The sequence below is a fragment of the Pocillopora verrucosa genome, chromosome 13 (assembly GCF_036669915.1).
Source record: "Pocillopora verrucosa isolate sample1 chromosome 13, ASM3666991v2, whole genome shotgun sequence".
In the NCBI taxonomy this organism is placed as follows: domain Eukaryota; kingdom Metazoa; phylum Cnidaria; class Anthozoa; order Scleractinia; family Pocilloporidae; genus Pocillopora; species Pocillopora verrucosa.
The window spans coordinates 508,340-529,142 of record NC_089324.1 but is presented as its reverse complement, the minus strand read 5'-3'; the positions used below and the strand labels follow the sequence as shown (position 1 = coordinate 529,142).

At 37.5% G+C, this 20,803-nt stretch overlaps 1 protein-coding gene and 1 long non-coding RNA gene across 4 annotated transcripts; one reads left to right on the top strand and one right to left on the bottom strand.

The window, feature by feature from the left end:
- Positions 1-1,297: 1,297 nt before the first annotated feature.
- Positions 1,298-20,740, top strand: LOC136277762 (uncharacterized). Its single transcript, XR_010716036.1, has 3 exons — positions 1,298-1,416; positions 3,417-3,588; positions 20,097-20,740. It is a non-coding gene; the product is annotated as an uncharacterized lncRNA (long non-coding RNA).
- On the bottom strand, positions 6,783-13,557 carry LOC131789572 (protein Wnt-6). Of its 3 annotated transcripts, XR_009340618.2 has the most exons (5): positions 11,170-11,270; positions 10,831-11,051; positions 10,288-10,649; positions 8,277-8,805; positions 6,783-8,143 (listed from the first exon to the last, which is right to left on the bottom strand). XR_009340618.2 is itself a non-coding variant. In XM_059106728.2 (4 exons), the coding sequence occupies exons 2-4, from the start codon at positions 11,033-11,035 to the stop codon at positions 8,344-8,346; spliced, it is 1,029 nt and encodes a 342-aa protein (XP_058962711.1). In that variant the 5' UTR covers positions 11,036-11,051; positions 13,437-13,557; the 3' UTR covers positions 6,783-8,343. The 3 variants fall into 3 exon arrangements, 2 of the variants coding, with proteins under 2 accessions (XP_058962711.1, XP_058962709.1); XM_059106728.2 differs by lacking the exon at positions 11,170-11,270 and adding an exon at positions 13,437-13,557 and having other exon boundaries at positions 6,783-8,805; XM_059106726.2 differs by having other exon boundaries at positions 6,783-8,805.
- Positions 20,741-20,803: the final 63 nt, after the last annotated feature.

Genomic DNA, 20,803 nt, shown 5'->3' with positions numbered 1-20,803 from the left:
CCCCAGGCGAAAAAAATGACAGGTCCCAATAGTGTGTAAAAACAACTCTCTTCCTTTATAATCTGTATTTAACTCTGCATATCCATGCATAGGGCACTTAAGGATAAGTGAAACAACTTAAATGTACTGTGTGTTCAGTCATTTTTATAGAACCCTGGCTATATACAACAGTGTGAATGTGTTCTGTTACCTCACGCCTGCCTGAGTATTATCCTCTCAGACGATAAAAAGTATGTATTGCTCAGGAATGGACTTTTTCATAAAACAATGGTTGTTATAGAAAACAACAAGAAACAGAAATGAAGGAGAGCTGATCAAAATTGAAGTGCATCTCCATCCAAGAAAATCAAAATTTGAAATGTGAATCTTTCCGTGTTTCCATAGAGAACCATTTCAAAGTTCCAAAGCTGAAATCTTGATCAAGACACTTAGTAAAGCGACACTAGAAAAATTAACGTTGCAACCACCACAGTTGGCACACTTAGTGGTTTTTTGAGCTTTCTACGAGTCTATTGGTTGATCGAGATACAGAGTAAAATATGTAGTCGGTCAAACTTTTGACAAGCTTTGTAAAAATTTATAAATTTAGTTTATAGCGGTCATGAGAGGTACTTTGGATTTAAACTGCCACTAGGTTCGCGGGATCTAGCCTTTATAGCACTCGTGCGACACACCAACTTGTGTACCAAACATCGTCCTTTCACGGGTTCATTTCTCAGTAGTGCGTTCTCAACATGCTTCACTGCTGAGCTGGTATATATTTGTCCGATACTCGTAACTCAGAAGAAGACCGACCCAGCAAAATTCGTCAGGCTAGTTGTTTTTTCTTTTTTATCTTCATCACTATTTACAAAATCAAGTCAGCTTGTCGCCCGTCTGTCTAGGCAACTAACCTTTTCTAAAACCTGAAATAACAGCACTCAAGACACGTGTACGCAGAGAGTTAGCTCTGATTGCAAAACTTCGCTGGAGCTGTCCTCACAAATTAGCAGATAAGGGTTAAACTGAGAGATCAAGGCACATCTAAGATTGCAATTCATGCAGCACTGCAGCTTACATTCATTACTCCAGAAAAGTAGCGATACTGAATAGGTTTGTTATTGTTGAGACAGGAATGATAAAAATGTTAAAAAAAACTGTAAGAGATAAAAATGTGAGAGATGGCAGTGCAGATAATGCTATTTTTAAAAGGAAAATCTATTTCAAGAAGTCTGTTGCTAAAATTACTAAATTTAGAAGCCTTAAAAATAGCAATAGTCATTGTTGACTGTCTGTTTTATTCTTCATCATCGGCCTCCTGGAACGAACAGGCTCCTCTTGTGACTTATTGGTATTAATCACCAGTTTTACCACAAATCATAGAGCTGAATCATGGAAATTCTCAGAGTAAATGTAGACTGACTTATGTGTAGAAAGGTAAGAAATGCTTCATCTTTTTTCTTGATAAGAAAAATCGTCTCTGAAAGAATAACGCCAGCTGTTATTGCATAATAAGCAACAGTTATTTCATACTCTATCGAGTTAATTTGAACTATTAAGTGCTCTGAAGTTTTTTGGATGAGCCGTAAATGTACCCACATGTTCCTTTTTGTTTTGTTTTGTTTGTTCGTTTTCATTTTATTTTTCAAAGTTATTTTGAACACTTAGAGACGACATTGTCATTTCAGATGACAGGCCTGTAGATCCCTCTACAACAGTGTTATTCGCTACAGGTCTTGAACATTCAGTTTATCTCCTTTTTTTACCACATCAACCATCCAGAAACCAAACGGTAATTTTGTAAGATTTTCAGTGGTAATAAGCTTTAGACTTGCATCGTTTATTTTAGGAACGTTAACGCGAATATGCTTCATTAATCGTCGAAGACTGAAAACAATCGACAACTCGTATTTTTCTTTTTTTTCATTTAGAATTAATTTAATTAAAGTTCATTCAAGGGTCGTTAAATGTTTGATAATTTTGTACCTAGAAAGAAGCAAATTCCGAAGGAGACGAGCATCATTCACAAACTTATAATTAGCTTAGTTGGATCCTGATCTTGCCACATGTTATCTGTGAAATATTTTACATTGTCAATGTCTGATGATGTTTTAGTCCGTGGCAGATAACTGCAAGTCGGAAGATTCAAAAGTTTTTTTTTTTTTTTTAACATATTTATTACTGTTTTCCCCAGGAGCACATGGGCCTATCAAGGAGAATACAGAACTTCAAAATTCAAAAGTTTGAAGCGATTCCAAAAGGAGTTAAACCTGTCACTTTTCAAAGTTCATGCTTCTGACCCTTTAAATTCTTTAGTCCTGCAGTCAGTCTGTTCCATTGCATTGCACTTAACGTCAGAGATTTCCTCTTTTAAATATTAACTTAAATCTGAAAGACGTTGTTTTGAAGAAGTCTTTGTGAAAGCAAGTAGCATCCAGTCCTCTTGAATCCAGTGATACAGATGTTGAAAGCGATGTTTCTATCCACTTAATCATTGCCGAAAGAGAATTTCATTTAAAGAATGAAGAATGTGATGAGCTGTGTTGTAAGCGGAGTAGTAATTTTCCAAGAGCCGTCGCTATGGCCTTATGGCCCCTTGAGGGGCCGTTTCTTTCGGGGCTTTAATTGTGTTTCTTTCTGGAAGCCGTTACATTCGGGATATCCCTTGCTTTCAGAGTTTCTAAAGTATCGAATCTCAAAGTGATGGTCTTACACAATGGTGAAAATGAATATGGTTTCGTAACCTTAAGTGTGGCGAATAACGCGAGGGGTGATGTTTTTCATTCAGAAAGCCTATTGTAGGGGTGAATGAATACTTACTTCGTTAAAGCGAACAAAGTGAGATTTCACTTGTTAAAATGCGTGTTTTTCTTCACTAAGAGGAAAACCCCTGTGTCATGTATTTTGAGTATTGTTTTAATTAAACATTTGTTTGATTCAAACTCGAAAAAGAGCTTCCCGTGAAAATAAAAGAACATTGATCGAAGTTAGCTATAAGTAATAAGTAATAAGTAACCAATTCCTCTTCGGTTTATGGCTGCTTGTGACGCAAACTATGAGTTGTACAAAGAACAACGACCGGTCATGTCTGCGTTTTTTCTTAGTTCTTAAGCTAATTGACAAAGATTAATGATTTTATTTCTGTGTGGACTGATAACATCAAGAATTAAAGTTTGCTTTTCGATTCCACAATATCACAAATACCTCTTAAGGCTTCTGAAAAATCAGCACGCTTTTGCTTTATGAGAGAAGATAACTGATGAAAAGCAAAAGGCATGACATAAGGGACTTCTGGGGTAAAACCGATGACCTGAGGTCTTTTAAACTCTATAAGCAGGTCACCTTACCACTTCACACTTGGTAATCCCGGAAGCTAAGTTCACCAAGCAAAAGGTTACACAGGTATCGTCTAACTCACATCTATTTTTTACATCAAGGTCCATTGTCCAGAATGCGTGGATTTAGATCCAACCCCCTTGAAGTGTGAGGAATCGAGCTCAGGTTCTTGACCATTTTAGAACGGCTTCAAAGTGGTTAAGGGGCGACGAAGCAAACAAATAGCTGACCGCGCTATCTTAACAGTGACTGAAGCAAAACTCTCCTAAAAAGGTAGGTCTTGATTCTTTGAGTTTTTCTTCGTACAGAGGGCATTACAGGCTCGGTCATTCAGGCGATTTGGAAAATACATAATTTTTACTCACTTACCTGCAAGGGATGTTCGCTTTTGACCGAGTGAATTGTGTAAGCAAACTCTAAGCCCTGATGTCATCTCAGCATGATGGTGCTAAGGTTTTGTTGCAGTAGGGTTAAGGGGTTAGGGCTCATACAGATATTTACCACAAAAAATATTTGACCAGCACTCCTAAGTCGATTTTCTATCGGGGGCGACACTTTAGAACTTCGATGTGCACCACAATGTCTGGATTTTTCTTATATGATAATCATTAAAATGATACAGTGCACTTACAAAAAGTTTAGTATTCCCAGACGCATTGTATGCACATTAAAATGAATGCTCGTGACACCAAAATCTGTGCAGCTATCAAATCGCTTTCTTTGGCTTTCCTTTGATTTGTCGGTAATAGACAAGGGATTGACTGTGTACAGATATGCTCTACATACATCACGGAAACATTTTTCTTACAAATACTGACTGCATTCGACTGCTCAAACACTGTTTCACCATTTTAATGGCAGTGAGTCTTGATACATGATGGATCTGAAAGACACCGAGAAGACAATTGTAAAATATTTGGCTCAAAAGATTGAATAAGCCACTCCTTAGTGCTCCTTTACATTTCACCACGTTTTCGAGCGAAACAAGTGTCTCTAGTTAAGCCCGCAGTAGCATCATGGTAAATGATACTAGGATGGTTAATCCCCAGATTCACTCTTAACTGTATGCTTTCTTCGAGTATTGCTTTCAATTTCCGAGGAATCCTTTGTCTGTGCATTTGCGTACGAGTTTTTTCTTATCTATGAATGGCGCAGCATAAGGATTTAATGGAGATCAGGTGGAAACTGTAATTGCTCTAGCGGTGGTTTTTATGTTGGGGTTCAGTTCTGTGCATTTTCTCTGTTTCTGTGGTGAAAAGTACAGCATGTGATGGCCTGGTCTTGATCATAAAGCATAAGGAGGTTTATTTTTAAATATAAGCTTTTTTTCGAACTTTGTATTTCCTGTCCTAAAATGACCTTTTTACCTCTCCCATAACTTCATAATTAAGTAATAGATGTAAACATAATTTCAGTATCGACTACCACGCAATCAACTGTATAGTGTAGCTCTTGAACAGTTTGACTTCGCTCGTAAGTACACTTATGATATCTGCTACGGATCCACGCCAATTGAGGCGTGTGAAATAGTTAGTGTTTTGTGAGGAGAGGAATAAGAGATAACTTTGAGAGGAGCCTCCTACCAAATATAAAATCAACAACAAACTTAATATCATAAATCAAACAGGATATTGACTTTGGACCGGACCACGCGTTGGCCTAGTCACGTGACTATAAGGGATCACCACAAAGTCACTGTCCTACAGTCTTATGTCGCAAGATGGTTCTTTTCATGGATTCGATGACACGAAATAAGTTGCTCTTGAAGTACAAGTCAAGATTCGCATTTATTTCGAGGTTTCAAAGAGATACGACCTCACTTTTTAACAAATAGAAGTATGGACTAAAAAGAGTAGAGGCACGCGAAAGTAACCATCAATACTTCTTTCAAGAATTATCACGCATACCAGACAAAGTCTTAATAGTTTCTGTTATGCTTGAAATTGACATTTACCGGGTAAAGCGTAATGAGTAACACCACTTGAAAATATCAACTTTTATTTAGTGGAACTTTTTATCGTTGTGTCATTGTTAATTGAATCTGGCATTTCTTGGCGGAAGTTCGAATTTTTTGTGAAATGATTTACTATTTTTTTCTCAAACACCAGATCAAAGAGCTTAGCCTTTGTTTCAGAATGTTCCAGCTACTTCAAACAAATTCTTTGTCAAACGCACGACACATCATGAATCAATTTTGTTCGCAGCCTATGCGTGGGGCATGATGTATCATTAATATATTTTTTCCTTCAAAGGGGCATTGTATTTTCAGTGAGTGTTAGCTGATACATACCTCAGGGTGGCTAGAAATACGTTTCTGTTTTTGGAAAGCCTTTAATATGTCTGTTGATCTTAAAAAGTCTTCTTGATTGTTTTAATGACTGTGACATTGTGGCCTTGGAGAAACTTTGCATGTTTGAATCAACATGAGACGGAGCTTGCTTACTCTGAAGAATCCTGTTGAAAACTTTAGCAGATAAGACCTTAAAATTTTTTGGGAGAAACTATGTTGTTCAGTTACGCAATTTGAATAATGGGGCGAGATGAAAAACTGGAGAGCACTTTAGAAACAAGTATTACTTACGGTCCATCCCTCACAAGGCTACTGGTGTGGTTATCGAGTGTTCTCCGTCACTCTCAACGCACTCTTAAGTTCTTTAGAAACATATGTATACAACTTAAAAATAAAAACATCCAAGTCTAGTCACGTGACTGGTCAAAACTGGTGTTTGGATTTGCGTGCAGACTTCTTTCCTGTCCAAAACAAAGGAAGGAATTAAATGTGACAGATGTCTGCACGGAAAAGGTTTATTTTCAATATTCCGAACAGCGACCACGGCCCCAGATTTTCTAAGGGGAAGTGTATAAAAATCGAGAGCTGATGAATTTATTTTTTCTTACGGTGATTGTTTTCGCTTCTCTTGTGTCTGGCTCAAGCTCAGCGAAGCTCCAGAGTCCCAGCACTTTCAGGATATACTCACATTATTGGAATTTAGTGATGTTCTCTCTTGCTCAAATTGCGTCTGGCGCGAATCCTAGCATGTGTTGATCGTTGCAATCTTATTAAGGATACTGACAAAATCGTTTTGTTCCACAAAATTAAGCAAGTAATTCAATCTTATCTCAAAGACAAATCTACTTTTTGCATCTCTGTTTTGGTGATTTTAATAACTTAGCGACATATAAGCCTTTCAAACCTCCCCTTACGTCAACTGAAAAGGGTAAGTTCTATAATCTTTAGGAGTTTCACGGGATTGCTGGCAATTCTTTGAGAAATGCTTTCCATTTTGATGCGTATCAGAGGAATTCAGCTGAGTTTGTTGCTATAAGCGGCATTTTAGAACAAAGCCATAGCTGAACAATTATAAATCGATGATATTGCTCTTACTGATTTTAAAATTCCCTCCTGTATGACTAGGCAAACATTTATTATCATCACAGTATTGTATTAGTTCATTTAAAATGATCTGTAAAGGAATAAACATTCTGTTTATTTATTTTTGTTTTAAAACCTATATACAAACTGTTTCTATTGTTTTATTAAACCGACCACTTCTGCAATATTGAAGTTTCCTTACAGATAAAACTCGGTGATCGCCATCGACCAATAGACCTTAATCAACAATTGACAGAATAATAATTTTTTAAGCAGTATTGAAAATCAAGCTTAAGTTCTAAACAAGTAGCCTTGTTTACATATACATTTCGTGTAAGTGGCAGTTAAAGGCATTGCGCTTTTCGCAAATATCACAGGCAGATAATTCGCTTGCTGTCTTAAAGTAGCTTCTACAACGAAAACAGTTTCTTTTTCAAATTTTATAATATTATAGGAAAATAAAACACATGAGAAGTCAACCAAATTTATTGTTGATATATAACTGATTGTTATCGCAGCAGGAAAAGAGGCATGTATATGAGAAACATCAAACAAAGAGGGAAATATCAGAACATTGCAAATCGTTTTTTTAACAAAGATTCTCAGCTCCAAGAGGTAAATTTGTTGGGTCAAGAGAGTATGACTAAACACGCCTTGTGATTGCTATGTCAATATAATTTGGTCGTCTGGTATCATCGGAGAAGGTTACAATGTCTAAATCTTTGGGTGTAAAAGAATTTTTTTGAAAAAATTAATCATACTCGTGTCTTCAACTCCCTGGGTTTCATTTTGACGCTCTCCGGGTGATAGGATCGCAATTAAATATCGTTATCTCAGTGTTTGATGTGACCGGCCATTACATGGCGATTTCCGGACTGAACTGTTGCTACTAAGTCTCCTGATCTTTTGTGCCCTCATTAGTGAAATCCTTTAAGAAAACAAATGGGTATTAACATGAAATAATGCAGAATGTTTTGGTTGTAACGTGAGTTTATATAAATTAGTTAAAGGCGCAGAACACTTGTCGGAAGGTAATTTGAAAGGTCACATTTTTCTGTATAGGCTCTCAATCGTGAAGCCTGAAACCCTGCTGTTACTTTGAATGTTTGCAATAAACGTCGACAATTAAAAAACCCCTTCAAAGCTCATAGTGCTAATCAACTCCAAGGGGATTAAATGAAGAGTGTCTACTTCTGAATCCTTCAAGATGACACTGTTTTCATCTTGTGCTGTACTTCACTTCGACCAAGCTGTGGGTTCAATTGTCTTGGAAATTTGGCAATGAAGCTTTCATTTGGTCATGAAAAACCTGCAAGGTTCAGTAAAGGAAAAAAATCCTGGTACAGCATTGCATGACTATTCCATCGTTGTAGTATTCATATCTCTATCAGACACAACGTTCAAGTGTTTACAATTTAGTCGTGCCGTGACCTCCAGCTGTCTGTTTGGATTCCGCTAAAATTGATATTTGAAAACATATATTAAATACTTTCCTCTAGCTGGGGTATCACTTGTCATAAGGAGTGGTTCTTTTCTTGAAAGTTGTACATAATCTTAACCGTTCAAATAATCTTTGTTGAGTGCATACCATTGTTCGCATGACATTTGACGTGACTGTCTCTTGTGTGTTTGTGTGTGTCCGAGCAGCAGGAAAGTTATTCACAAGTAAAGACGTCTTCTTCTCTCCTGCATCTCTTGCATTTGACTGTACAACACCACAGAAAACGGCATTGGCAATTTTCTGTTACGACCAATTTTCTCATTCGTGCTCCGCGACCGCAGCAAAGCAATTGACACCCTCCCACTCCCATGCTTGTATCATTACACCGTCTGCCCACAGTGCCATGATAGCCCATATAGGGATCCGCTTTGCAGAAGTTTAGGGATTCGGTAGTATAAACCAAATCGAGTTCTGTTGGAGGTTTTATTGTTTCTCCTTCTTTGATTAACCGATCTCCGCTATTTCCTATAATCACCTTGATGGCAGAATCGAAACGGGCTTTCAGTTTGTCGCCCACGTTTCTAAAGAGCGGCATCTTTTTCCAACACGTTTGAAGAGAGCAGGCACCCGAGAGACCATGGCATTTGCATTCTGTTTGCATGTTACGCTTGACTGCCTAAGAAAGATGAAAGAAACCAAACAGGTCGTTACAATTATGAGTAACTAACTCGAGATTGATCTAGTTAGGTTATCTATGGCATTTTGGATTAATTTTATCGTGGAAGGTATCTTTTTCTAGAGTTGCGTTTCAAAATTTCGCCAGCTATCACTTTCCCAAGCGGCTGTTGTCTTTATAAGTTGCGGCACCTTTGTTCCAATTGAAAGTATTTGTTTCACGCGCGGATAAGTGTTAAGGATAAACTGGTATAGAAGAGACAAAAATAGTGGTTTACTTTAAATGAGACGCAAATATTTACCAAGGGAATTCGTTCGTGTCAACCTGCCAAAGACGGAGGCACTTGTCTTTCACAGTTTCCACTCGTAAGGTAAACTGTCAAAATTGAATTAACTACTCTGTCAATAAAGTTTACACTAGAAAATTAAATTCCTGTGAAGATTTAATGCGGTGGTGTGAAGAACTGATTAAAGCAAACTGAGCCATTTAGACGTCCTAGTGATCGTATGCAACCGTTTTATTAAAAGAGTTGGCTTGAAGCGTCTTACTTTACTTTTAATTGGGTTAAACAGTCAAATCGATAGAAAAACATTTATTTGTCGGTGTTCTGTGTTTAACGTGTTTGAGGAATCAGAAATTAGAGGTATACTGTTAACTCATTCTATTTAAGTGTAAACAAAGGTTTGAGATCCCACAAAAGGTATGCAAATATAACAAATTCGGTGATTAGTGGAAGGCGTATATGTAATTTAGCTTTTCTTCGAAAAAATTAACATTAAGATTGGATAGCTTCGCGATAATTGTTCGAGCGGTCGTGTAGGTGACAAATTAACTTTTTTCACGCCACTTGCGTCCAAGCTATGCTTTGTCTTCGTTGCTTTTAGATGGCTTATCGGCATTTCTGTGATACGTAAAAAAGCTTAAGATAGCAGCGAAAACAATCTGCTCCCGCCGGAAATCAGAGTTGATGCACTTTCGCAAGCCAACGCTAGTCTCTTTAACACCCAATGTTGTTATCAGGGCTTAAGTCCTAATCAAAATTGTACTATCAACTTGAAATAAATGATGCCACCAAAGACGATACAAACTCAAACGAACGGCAGATACCATGATCACAAAATGACCTGTTTTTAATTATGCAGCAAACGGCTGGCTCGTTACTCAAGTGCCGTGGAATCCAAGAGAATAAGCGAATATTTTTCTTACCTCGTTAACTTAAACAAGCTTATTACTTAGCAGTAATTGCATGACAATTGCTTTCACAGCCTTTCAAAAAGGCACTGTGTTGTGACGAGTGCGTGTTTGATTGCTTAGCTGTCTGGGTGATATAATTTGGCGTTCCGCAACAGCAATGCCAAGTTTAAGGCCGGAAAACCAAGAACGAGCTCTTGTTTGTTTGTCGTTTATCTAAGTGAGAAAAGGATAGGGCTTTGGCAACTCATGACAAAGCTTGGTGTAACCCCGGAAATACTTTTCACTTACCAATCGTCCTGCTTCATTATTATGTTCGATTATCATGGATCGACCGTCTCTGTTTTTTTCTTCTTGCATCAACTGCCGCGACATCGCGTAGCCGTGATGGATATTGTCGCTGCAACCTCCCCATTCGAACTGCTCAGTTTCGCCGATGGGAAATGCCTGGCTTGGAACTTGGTTGTCTGTAGAAGGGTATTCGTTTCGAGGGAACGACTGAATCACATTGTTAGCGATGACTTGCTGTTTCTGTTGCGGATTTACTTTGCGGCATCCACATTGGTGAAGTTGACCCAACCTACATGCTCGCGTGACAGAAAAGGTAACCCCAGCCGATGTAATGGCGTAGATGAACGCCGTCTCTCGGTAGTCTGTAGAAAAAAATAGAACTTTAAGTTGAATAGTGCTCTAGGTCGTATGTGCTTACTCATCGTTGCCAAGTGAAGTGGTTTGTTGTGCGATCAAGCAACGCGCCGGCCGATGAATTTTTCATGCAGAGTTTGTTAAGTGTGACCAGATAACAGCATTTGACTAGCGTTCATTATCGCTTACCGTAGCGAAGAATTTTCTTGACAAAATTCTTAGACGTCGAGCAGTTCCATCGCCTGTTTCTAAACTGCCACTGACACTCTTCGACGGAACCTTTCACCCCCCCAAGAACGGTAGAAATCAGTTCAGGCTTCGATTTGCAAAAGTCTTCCTTTCTTTGGAAGAATGACTGCGTTTTCTTACACACGACATTAGGGTCTTGTTGCATTGACGTCTCGAGTGACCTGCATTGACGATTAAAAGTACTATGTTTTAGTAATCTACTAAGCTAAGTAATATAGGGATTATTAAACCGCGGATTTCTGGTATGTCAGGACTTTTCTGACTGTGCACAGTACTCACCACCATAACGCAATAACTTTGCTTGAATAAATAACAAATAAAAATACACTCAGTAAACGGAGCTTCATGGCTCACTCAATAGAAACACTTGTCAATGAAAGGGAAGAATAGCGAATAAGTGCTGCGCACTGATTTAATGTGTTTTATAAACAGATGAAAGTATTCTCGACTCTGATTGGCTTTCGGTAACACATGTCAATCTTCCAATTTAATACTCCTATATTCGTTTAAAAATCCATTTCAGGTGATATGGAGGACATTAGAAGAGGAGAGAATCTAAGCCTACTCTTTCATCAAGTAGCTTTGACTGTCAAGTAAAGCCTTGCCAACTTGACTTGATTTTTATTCTGTTCATACATGTTATTTGGGTTTAGTAGGAAACCGTCGCAAAAGTTCCACATGCAACATACAGTGAACTGTATCAATAAATCCAAAAACATGCTCTGTCTCATTTCTAAATCACAATTATCGCTTTTGTCTAGTTCCTGTTTGAGACGACTTAGCATGAAAACAGACAGATTTCTCCGTGAATGTAATCTTATCTGTAGTAACGCTACTGAGCCAATTTGTTCTCTTAATTGGTTAGTTCACTTGTCAACAACAACTTCGGAAGAGACGAGACCTAACTGACCTTAAAACCTAAGATTATTTTGATAGCAATTTGCACTAGTCCTTGAGTGTTGAATTTCTCATTTTAGCATTTTTAGATGGACCTCAGCTGCTATGTTCTTACGCTACTAATGCAGTGGTTGCTGCTGACGCGAAACCAGAACGTTCACATTCATGTTTTATGAAAATTGTAGTTTCCTTTAAGTAGTTAGTTTCGTTTAATTTTGTGAAGGAGAAAAGGTAGTCTTCAAGCTTGAAATGTTCGTCAGAATAAAGTTTGTAGACATAAGAATGTATTTAGGCCAAACATAAACAGTCTACTTTGAACATAACTACTATTTTATTTTTGAAACAACTGAGTGTTTTCATTTTACTTGCAAGATGTAGATTAATTATGCGTTAAGCCTCAAATGGTAAAACTGAGAAATCTTCTGCTGATTTTCCATTTCGTGTTCACGAACGTTCTAAATTAATGTAATTTTTTAACTATCTCAGCACAATACTCTCTAGATTAAAAAAAGATACGCTTATAGTCGGAAATGAAATATAAATACTGTCAGGTGTTCTCTCCTGAATTCTTAGTACGTCGCCAGATAGACGAGTACAAAGGATAAACATGGAAAAAGTAGTGAATTTCCATAACTTTTAATCCGTAGTAAAGCAATAATGTACCGAACTGACTAGTAGTATGGGCATATATACAGCGTTTTACAATTTAAAGTGTCTTAAACATTGTGATCTGGAGTTATCTGCGCACACATCTCATCTCTCTAGTAACCGTCTAAGTCATAATGGTGTTCCCGCCACTTTATCTGAAATGTTTATTCTTTGCAATAGCTTCATTTTTATTCTTTTCAACTAAGAACTGTCATGAATGTTTCTTTCGAGGAAACTTTTGGCTTCGTATGTATCGTATATAAGTGTAACAAATAGAAATTAAAAAAACGCCAAGGAAATCGGTGTGGGTGTGATAAGCATTCAAGAAACTGTAACCTAAACTGCAAAAGAGTTGGGCCGCTTTGCAAAGGTTTTTCTACCCACCACGATGCGCGTGTTACGCTGATATTTGGTCGCACTGGTAAAATAGGTTTTCCCTGAGAAATATTTCCTCTACACTCCTACAGAATGTTTAAGAGGTAAAATGGATCGCGGAAAAGACGCAGTAAAAATTTTGATCGAAAAATCTCTTTGAAGCTATGATCAATTGAAGTTTTATGATTCTTAAAAGTATTTTTCAGTACACTGCAAATGATCGATAGACCGTGACTAAAGGTCTCAGACCAAAGGGATCCTTCTTAGTGACAATTGTTCGCCCCCTTGATGCAAGTAATTGTTCCTAAATTGTTTGTTTATCTCGTAAAATGTACAAGTGTATCGTAAATGGCCTCCTTGTCTTCGTGACGCTAGTATTCAGAGACCTACACAGCTGAAGATTCCTAAGCTTAAACTTCAAGCCTTTGGGTAACATATGATGAATTTAAATGGGGTTGCGCAAGTTAAAATATCGCACAAGCCGCTTGGTGTACCGAGGCTTCCGTCCTGGTCGACAACGCAGTCATCTGAATTTTCCTTGAAACCACGTTAGGAATGACTCTTAGTAGGTTTTTAATTTATTTGTCACTGAATACAATGATAGTAGTGTAAATTTCTAGAAATACCTCTACACTTTTAAACTGTCAGCACGTCAATTCCTTTGAGAGAGGACCTTAGAGCGGCTGTCATCCGATTACTCAGACTGCATTAAGTCGTTTTGTATCCTAATATTTCAACAAATTGTTTCTGAGGGGAAGGATTTCCAGTGCTATGCCCTTTGAGAAAGCGGCGAAAACCAAAAGCCAATCTCAAATGATAAATAATTAGATATTTTAATCCCCCTATCGATGACAAAACTCTTCTCAAGAGGGTGTCAATATATAACTTCTTGAAATTCTGGAATTCCCTGGTGGCCAAAATTCCTTGTTGACTATTTTATCATGGCTTCATAGTCTGTCGATTGCCGAGTTCTGTTCGTTTTCTTGTTGAGTTTTTCTTTTAAGCCGTGACACAGTCTGGAGAAAATTGACTCTAAACTGATTGTGCAACGGCCAAACCATATATGCCTCATTCAATTGATTTTATGTTAATAAGTTGCAATTTTCGTCGGCGAAAAATGTTACTCTTCTGTGAGCTGCTCTGAGTCCCAGTAAATTCAGTTCTGAATATTCTTTATTGAATTCCATTATTCCATTGTATTACTCCATCATTCCATGTAGATCTGTCAGAAAACTACTGTTGGTTTCCTCCGGATGTTTGACTTTTTTAAGAGGCCACAATGCCACTTTAAGTCGCATAATTTAACTGGTTCACATAACTCTACCTTTCTTACCGTAGTTGTTAAGTGCAAAGTTCGTTTTTGTTTCCGTTTGATTTTCCATTTTTTTTTATGATTTGTGGCCTATTAAGGACAGAATAAATGGAAAATTTGTCAATCTTAGTGTGGTCACTTACGGAGTAAAAGTCCCAAATGAAAGAATGTCAAATTCATCACACTCGAAGTTGTCAATCCCTTTCACAAATTCCCCGCGAGTATTCTCCGTACGGCTGAGAATATCTGCTTCAGTCTTCTTAAAATACAATTGAAAATAACTTGGACGTTCAGTTAAAATTGTGAGATATCGATAGTTATTGTTCTATAATTCTTCATTGGTCCTCTTCGGTTGAACATTACCATTATTCTACTTAAAACTGTCGGACAGCTTGGAACCAGTGGTGGAAAAGCAAAACACGACAATATTTTGGTACATTTTGCCAATAATCTTCCATGGCGCTAAGTCCCTTATAAATTTATCAACGGGGTAAAAAAAGAGTGAGGCCTGAGAACTTGATATTTGGCGAATAAAATGGGAGAAGTGCTACATCGCTTATAAAATGCTTCGTCCGACAAGAATAGGACATAGTGGGGAATGCTGGAAAATAAAATGCTTAGGGTTGGAATAAAAAAGAAATACAGTAGCTCAAGGTCTCAATCGAATCGTATATGTAATGGTGTTGGCTCCGTTAAAAGCATTTGTTTTGGCGTAGATCTGGAAGTGACGACTGTGTCAACCCAAAATTTTCTTGCTTATTGATATAGTTAAAAGTGTTTACAAAAACGTGGAGTTTCTGTCAGGAAAACCGTATCACCTAAACAGATTAGAGTACCTAAGCTTATGAATATCGTTCAAAACATATCTAGATGACGTTTGTTGTTAAGGAAAGCAAAAAGCATTTACTTGTTTTATTATACTGTTATCGTTTTAGTATTGCACAATCAACGAGTCAAAGAAGGGTAATAGTATCCCGTCAGATTGTATGTTTGTCATTTTACGTGGGTGTAATGTCAACGAAAAAAAAGACTAAATTGGTTGTTTGGAGTTATCAAACAATGGCGAGAGGAGTAATTAGGCATGGTATGCATTCATTTCCCCCTTGGCTTAGATGTTAGGACTAGCGATAGTGAAGATTGGACTTTTGAAGTGCACCCAATTTCCTCGTCATGCATTCATAAGGAAATGTACTACCAAATCATATTCACAAAGATCAATTCATTTAGCTGGGATCTTTACTCTAAAGAAAAGACACAGTTCCTATGTCCTTTGACCGTTTCAAAGTCTCCGTAGTCCGTCTAAGAGATCTGCCTGTCTTGAAAAGGGTTAAGAACAATGTATATGACTAAGAAACTGTTGCTGGATCTCTAAGTGACCGTCTTATAGACGAGTTCATCAAGCGGAGGTTGATTGGTGTAACAATTGAGCCTTCTAACTCCCTGAAGTGGTTTACATGCAATTTCTACTCGCACTGATTTTCAGACGTTATCCGGCTAACAGGTGACGAGTTCAGCCTTATCGGCTCTCTTATCAGCCTTAGGGGTTTTACCTTCGAGAAATTTTCAACTGAGTGTCGAGAGTGATCTGGGAGTGCATTCATTCTGCTTTAATTAACTCCGATTGGTCCAGAAAACTCGCGCCACTTTCTCAACCAATCGGATGTAAAACTAAAGCAAATCACGACTTGGTCGCCCGCGTTTTCCCGCTCTTTAGGAAGTGCTGTTGTTTTTAGTTTGAGTTGTCATTGGCTCCTATGGGTATTTTCCTTTCTGATTTGCCGTTGTTGTTGGCACACTTAGACTAATTACGAATTTACTTGAGTCAATAATGAGTTATGGGCCTCGATGAACACACCTACGATCGCAGAAAATTCAAAAGTCGAACACAAGCAACAGAAAGCTTTTCTTCGCGAGCAGCCTTTTCCAATGAATGGCAAATACAATAAAAGAAGTTTTGTAAGGAAAACTGGCAGCATGTCCAGCGGCTTATGAATCTATGTAATGTCAGTCAAGGGTGCTTCACCTGTACGAGAAAATCGAAAGTACATGTCTTTTGCACGGATCAGACTTTTTTCCCCAGGTGAAGCTGGATTAAAAAAAAAACTTCCAACACCAAACATGACTGACAAAAAATATTTTCATCATGGCACTAGGAAGGAGTGGGAAAATAAAATTGTAGAATCATTCTCCGTTAATTTAAATAAAACGAATAAAATTTTGGAATACTTCTGATCATGGTATTCCTTACCTACGGAAAAAAAACCGTAATAGGTCAGACCAGAAAGCAGTTCCCTTTTTTTATCCCACCAAAAGAAATGGATTTTTGGCACAAATGGAAAGTACCCCCTTTCATATCCAAAAAGGTCAAGTTAACTCTGTCGTATGAATTTGTAACCACACCAGGAAATTAAAATTGTTCAGTAGCCAGAACGTTTCCCCGTCCGCTATCAAAAATGTCTACTTCGCTGGAGGCAAAGAACTGTAGAGTACTTTGATTAAACTCTGCCCTCACTCCGTTTTTTTTAAATTGATTTTTATGAAAAATCATTTGGATGTTAGACAAAACCGCGTGGCGTGTGGTATAAAATTTAAATTGGAAAAGCTTAAAATAGGTAAATAGTCCGTAATAAAAAGGAAATCTGGATTTGACAGATATGAATGATCGACCTTCATTTTTAATTTCACGCTGGAAAAGTCTGGTTCTGTCTCAAAAGAGTATGCAGTTGAAACTATTTTTTGATCCACGTTCGCTTGTCTTTGACTTTTACCAATGTCCACTGAATTAGTTTTAAAGCTGTTCGCTGACAATTTGTTAGATGAAACAGAATGGCAATAAACGCGGCAACCTTTAATGTTTGTGTTTTCACTCTTTACATCTGACCAACTACGTCTAGATAGTGGTCAATGTGTTGGATGACTTCGAAGCAAGACAGGTTTCAATGAATGACGGTTTATTTTACACCTGGGGTATACGATGGAGTGTTCAAATTGCCATTTACTTCAATATAGACTTAAAAGTCAGACTCAGCGATGCGTAGATTATTACAAGTCTTTTTTAAGAGTATTTCAAGCACCAAAGACATACAGAGTTACAAGAAGTCTTTGTAGACCCAATTGCAGTGAAATTCACACAATCAATTTCCATATCCATTTTGAGAAAAATAAAGGATGATTTTGAGGAAGCCTCCTGTCACGGGGAAGTAGTTTTCAAGAAGCTCTACACAATCCTTTAGTTCTACAATACCAAGTTTTAAACTTGAACTGGTCTGGTAAAAGATCACCCGATGTTTCTATGCTAAATAGCTTTTTTAATCAATAGGTAATGACGACAAACAAAAAATAAATGAAAAGTTCTCAGCTTAAAGCATTTTACGCCCAATTCTCATAAAAAACGACGGAAATAAGCTCTCTGAGACATCATTAACTATTGAGTTTTTTCCTTATTTTGGTATGTTTATTCCAATGACTTTTTACCGCAGCCAAATGCGCCAATAATGGCATGCAATAATCAAGATAACGATGAGAATAAAATGTTGCTTATACAAAGTATATTCGTACTTTGCTGAACTCGAAATCTTCTCAGGCTCAATCACAAAGTTCTCGTAGTTTCACTTCACTTAGTTCTGAAAGTATGTTATGGAAATCTTGGGATAAAATGGTGATGGTTCAGTACAAGTGTTTGCCTATTTGTTAATGGCACAGCACAAAGCTGGCAGATACTGGGCCAATAACTCCGACTAAACGCTTCGAGTGACAGCCCTATAATCTTTTCTATGAAGTGAGTTTCCATTCAGCGTAGTTGTTATAGAAATATCAATGTGGAGGCAAATTAGTCTGTATCAGCCAGTTATGAATGTATTTCTTACTGTGTGGTCCAGTCAAGTGAAACCTCTTATCTTTTATCGCCAGAATCTAAAACGTTCTGAGCGACAAACGATATATTTTAGCAATTTAAAACTAGGCGTCACTTTGCAAAGTCGCATGAAATAGAAGCAGGAAACAGGGAATTTGATAACCAAGCAGTGAAACCTCTCATTTGTTATCTCCAAACTCTGAAAATGTTTGCATGATAAACGTTAGAGTTTCTTGCAATCTTTTTTAAACAATGTTTTACCTCGCGGACTCGTGTGCCAGATAATAACAGGCTAAAAAGCACCAGAGTGCGGTGAAATGTACTTCTCTTAATCGATGTTAAGTAAGGTATATTTCAGAAATAGGGCGGATGTCTCAACAATGCTTTATCTTAATTGCCACTTTGGAGCCTTGACAGGTGAATGAATAACGTTGTGATATCTAATTCTGCCCCTCAGTTCTTCACAAACAATCAAATCGTTCTACATGATTGGAATTTGCCATGCCTCCGGGCATTGTCTTCCGCATTGAATGAATTTAAAATTTAGATGACACGCAACGGTTTCTTAGGTGTCTTTTCACAACATGACAATTCATGAAGGAGTGTTACAAAGCAAAAGAAGTAAAGAAATTTGCTTTCCAAATTTTTAGTAAAACATCACTTAGATGAATATACCTTCGTGATGAACTCTTCTAAATATAGTTTTGCTCTCTTGAGTGTTTCCGTCTAAGTAAACAAATCTCGATTAATGATATATTTTTATCACGTTCTTAGCGAGGAGCGATTGATCTAGAATTGGCAAAGCTATATGACTTTGTTCTTAATCGTGATCTGTGACACAATCTTGATGTATGTAGAGGGAGTTTTCAGAGAGTTTAACTGACAGTGGAGGAAGCGATTAGCGTCACACAGAAGTTTACACTGACGCGTTTGCTCTGAAACCAACCCTGTTCATTCGACATTATTTAAAGTAACCGGCGAACTGCTGGAGTCAGATATTGAAAAAAAAAAGTATCACGTTGATTCCTTTTCTCTGTAAGGACATTTCATAAGGAGTTGGCGTGTTCTTTTGAAAAGAGAGAAGACTTAACTTAAAAGCATCTATAATTTATGAGCAATATCAAGCTTACGAGACAGAGAAATTTTAAGAGACCAATACGGAGATCATTAAGGAACCATCATAACTACATTTGGCAAAGAAACAAATCAATGGTTACATAGCGAATTTCCAAACTCCCCTAAAGTACAACATTTCTTATTTATTATGACCCGTTTACTACGACAATGTCGCTTACGGCGAAGAAAAACTTGTTCAATTCAAATCCTCGCTTTCGATTATTACAAATAATTTCGTGATAGTATTCAATGCTGGTTTCAAGCTCTAACGCTCAAAACAATAAATCTCAATAAATTATGTTTAATCTTCACGGGAGATATTTGTTACCAGCTTTTTTTTTCCTCATCATCATTGACCTCATAATTATCATTTACTTTTGTGAGTGTTTGGCAGAAATAGCTTCAGGCTTTTTATTCAATAACAAAAACTATGATTATCGTTCTCGAAACTTCCTGTTTCTTACCACTCTCTGGATCTGGTGCAGTCTCGGAAAAGAAATTTAGAAGACGAAAAAGCAACAAACTTGAAAAAACACCAAGAATAATTTGGAGAAGAATGATCCTATTCAAAACGTTTTCAAAGGCTGGTATGCCTAATAGCCAACCTGAGATCAAAGAGGGCTTATTAAAATATCTTAGTTATTGACGGTAATTTGATTTACCCCGATGCATTGGATTTTTTACATTAGAATCCTCCCATTACAGCCACCTTGAAAACATGCAGAGGTAGCTGTTCACCGATGATGTTTATGGGAGTGTGAGATCTTTCAAATTTACATTTAAACAAATTCACTATTGAGCATTTTCTAACAAAACTTGCTTAGAGAGTCCTTAGGCGGTACCGGTAACGAGGAATAAAGGGTATTGAAGAACATATGGCAATCAGACAAATCGATGGAAACTTATATTAAAAGCCATAGTCAGACAACCTCGTCTCGCTCCCACAGGTCAAGTAATGATACACAAGAAACCTAAAAAAATGTCCTCTATTGGAAACCTTTTTAGGAACGAGAGAATGGCGGTCTCCGGCCAACGCTGAAGGTTGTCATCAAGAAGGATGCTGGCCTTGATGGTGAAGAGTAGTTTGACGGTCTACAACTGAAGTGCCTTAGTCGTTTCCGAAAATGTTCAGAATACTATCGTCGACTGAATTAGAATCGTAGAACTTAACTAAAAGGTAAGTCGAATTATAGAAATCTGTAACGGATAAGAGGTAAGTCCTGTATACTACATATTTAAACTCCTGATTATCTAAAAAAAATTTTTTTAAAAAATTTAAAAAAAAAAAGGTTCACAAAAATATCAATTAAATTATGATTGGTGTTATGTATGCAATTTTTGCCCCGTGCAAAGTATCATTTTACAGAAGAAAGTCGGTCGTTTCATGAAATGCACAAGACAACGGTCGAAATTGTTTCAGTAGAGAGCGATTGTTTTGTGTGAGCGCCTCTTTACTTAAAAGACGTGTGGCTTCTCAACCTGGACCCTATCCTACGCTCGTGAAAGCTCCGTAAAAGAGGAAGAACGACTCTTCACTCTGAGAGGTCCACTGATTTTTTTTTTTGCTCGCGCGACAGACTTAGCCGAAAAGGATGGGCTGCTCGTAGACTACTAATCTTCGCTTTATTAAAGTCTCAGGGTAAATTTCAGTTCACACAAAATATGTTTCACACAGCCACTGTTGAAAGGGTAAAAGTAAAAATCATCTCGTT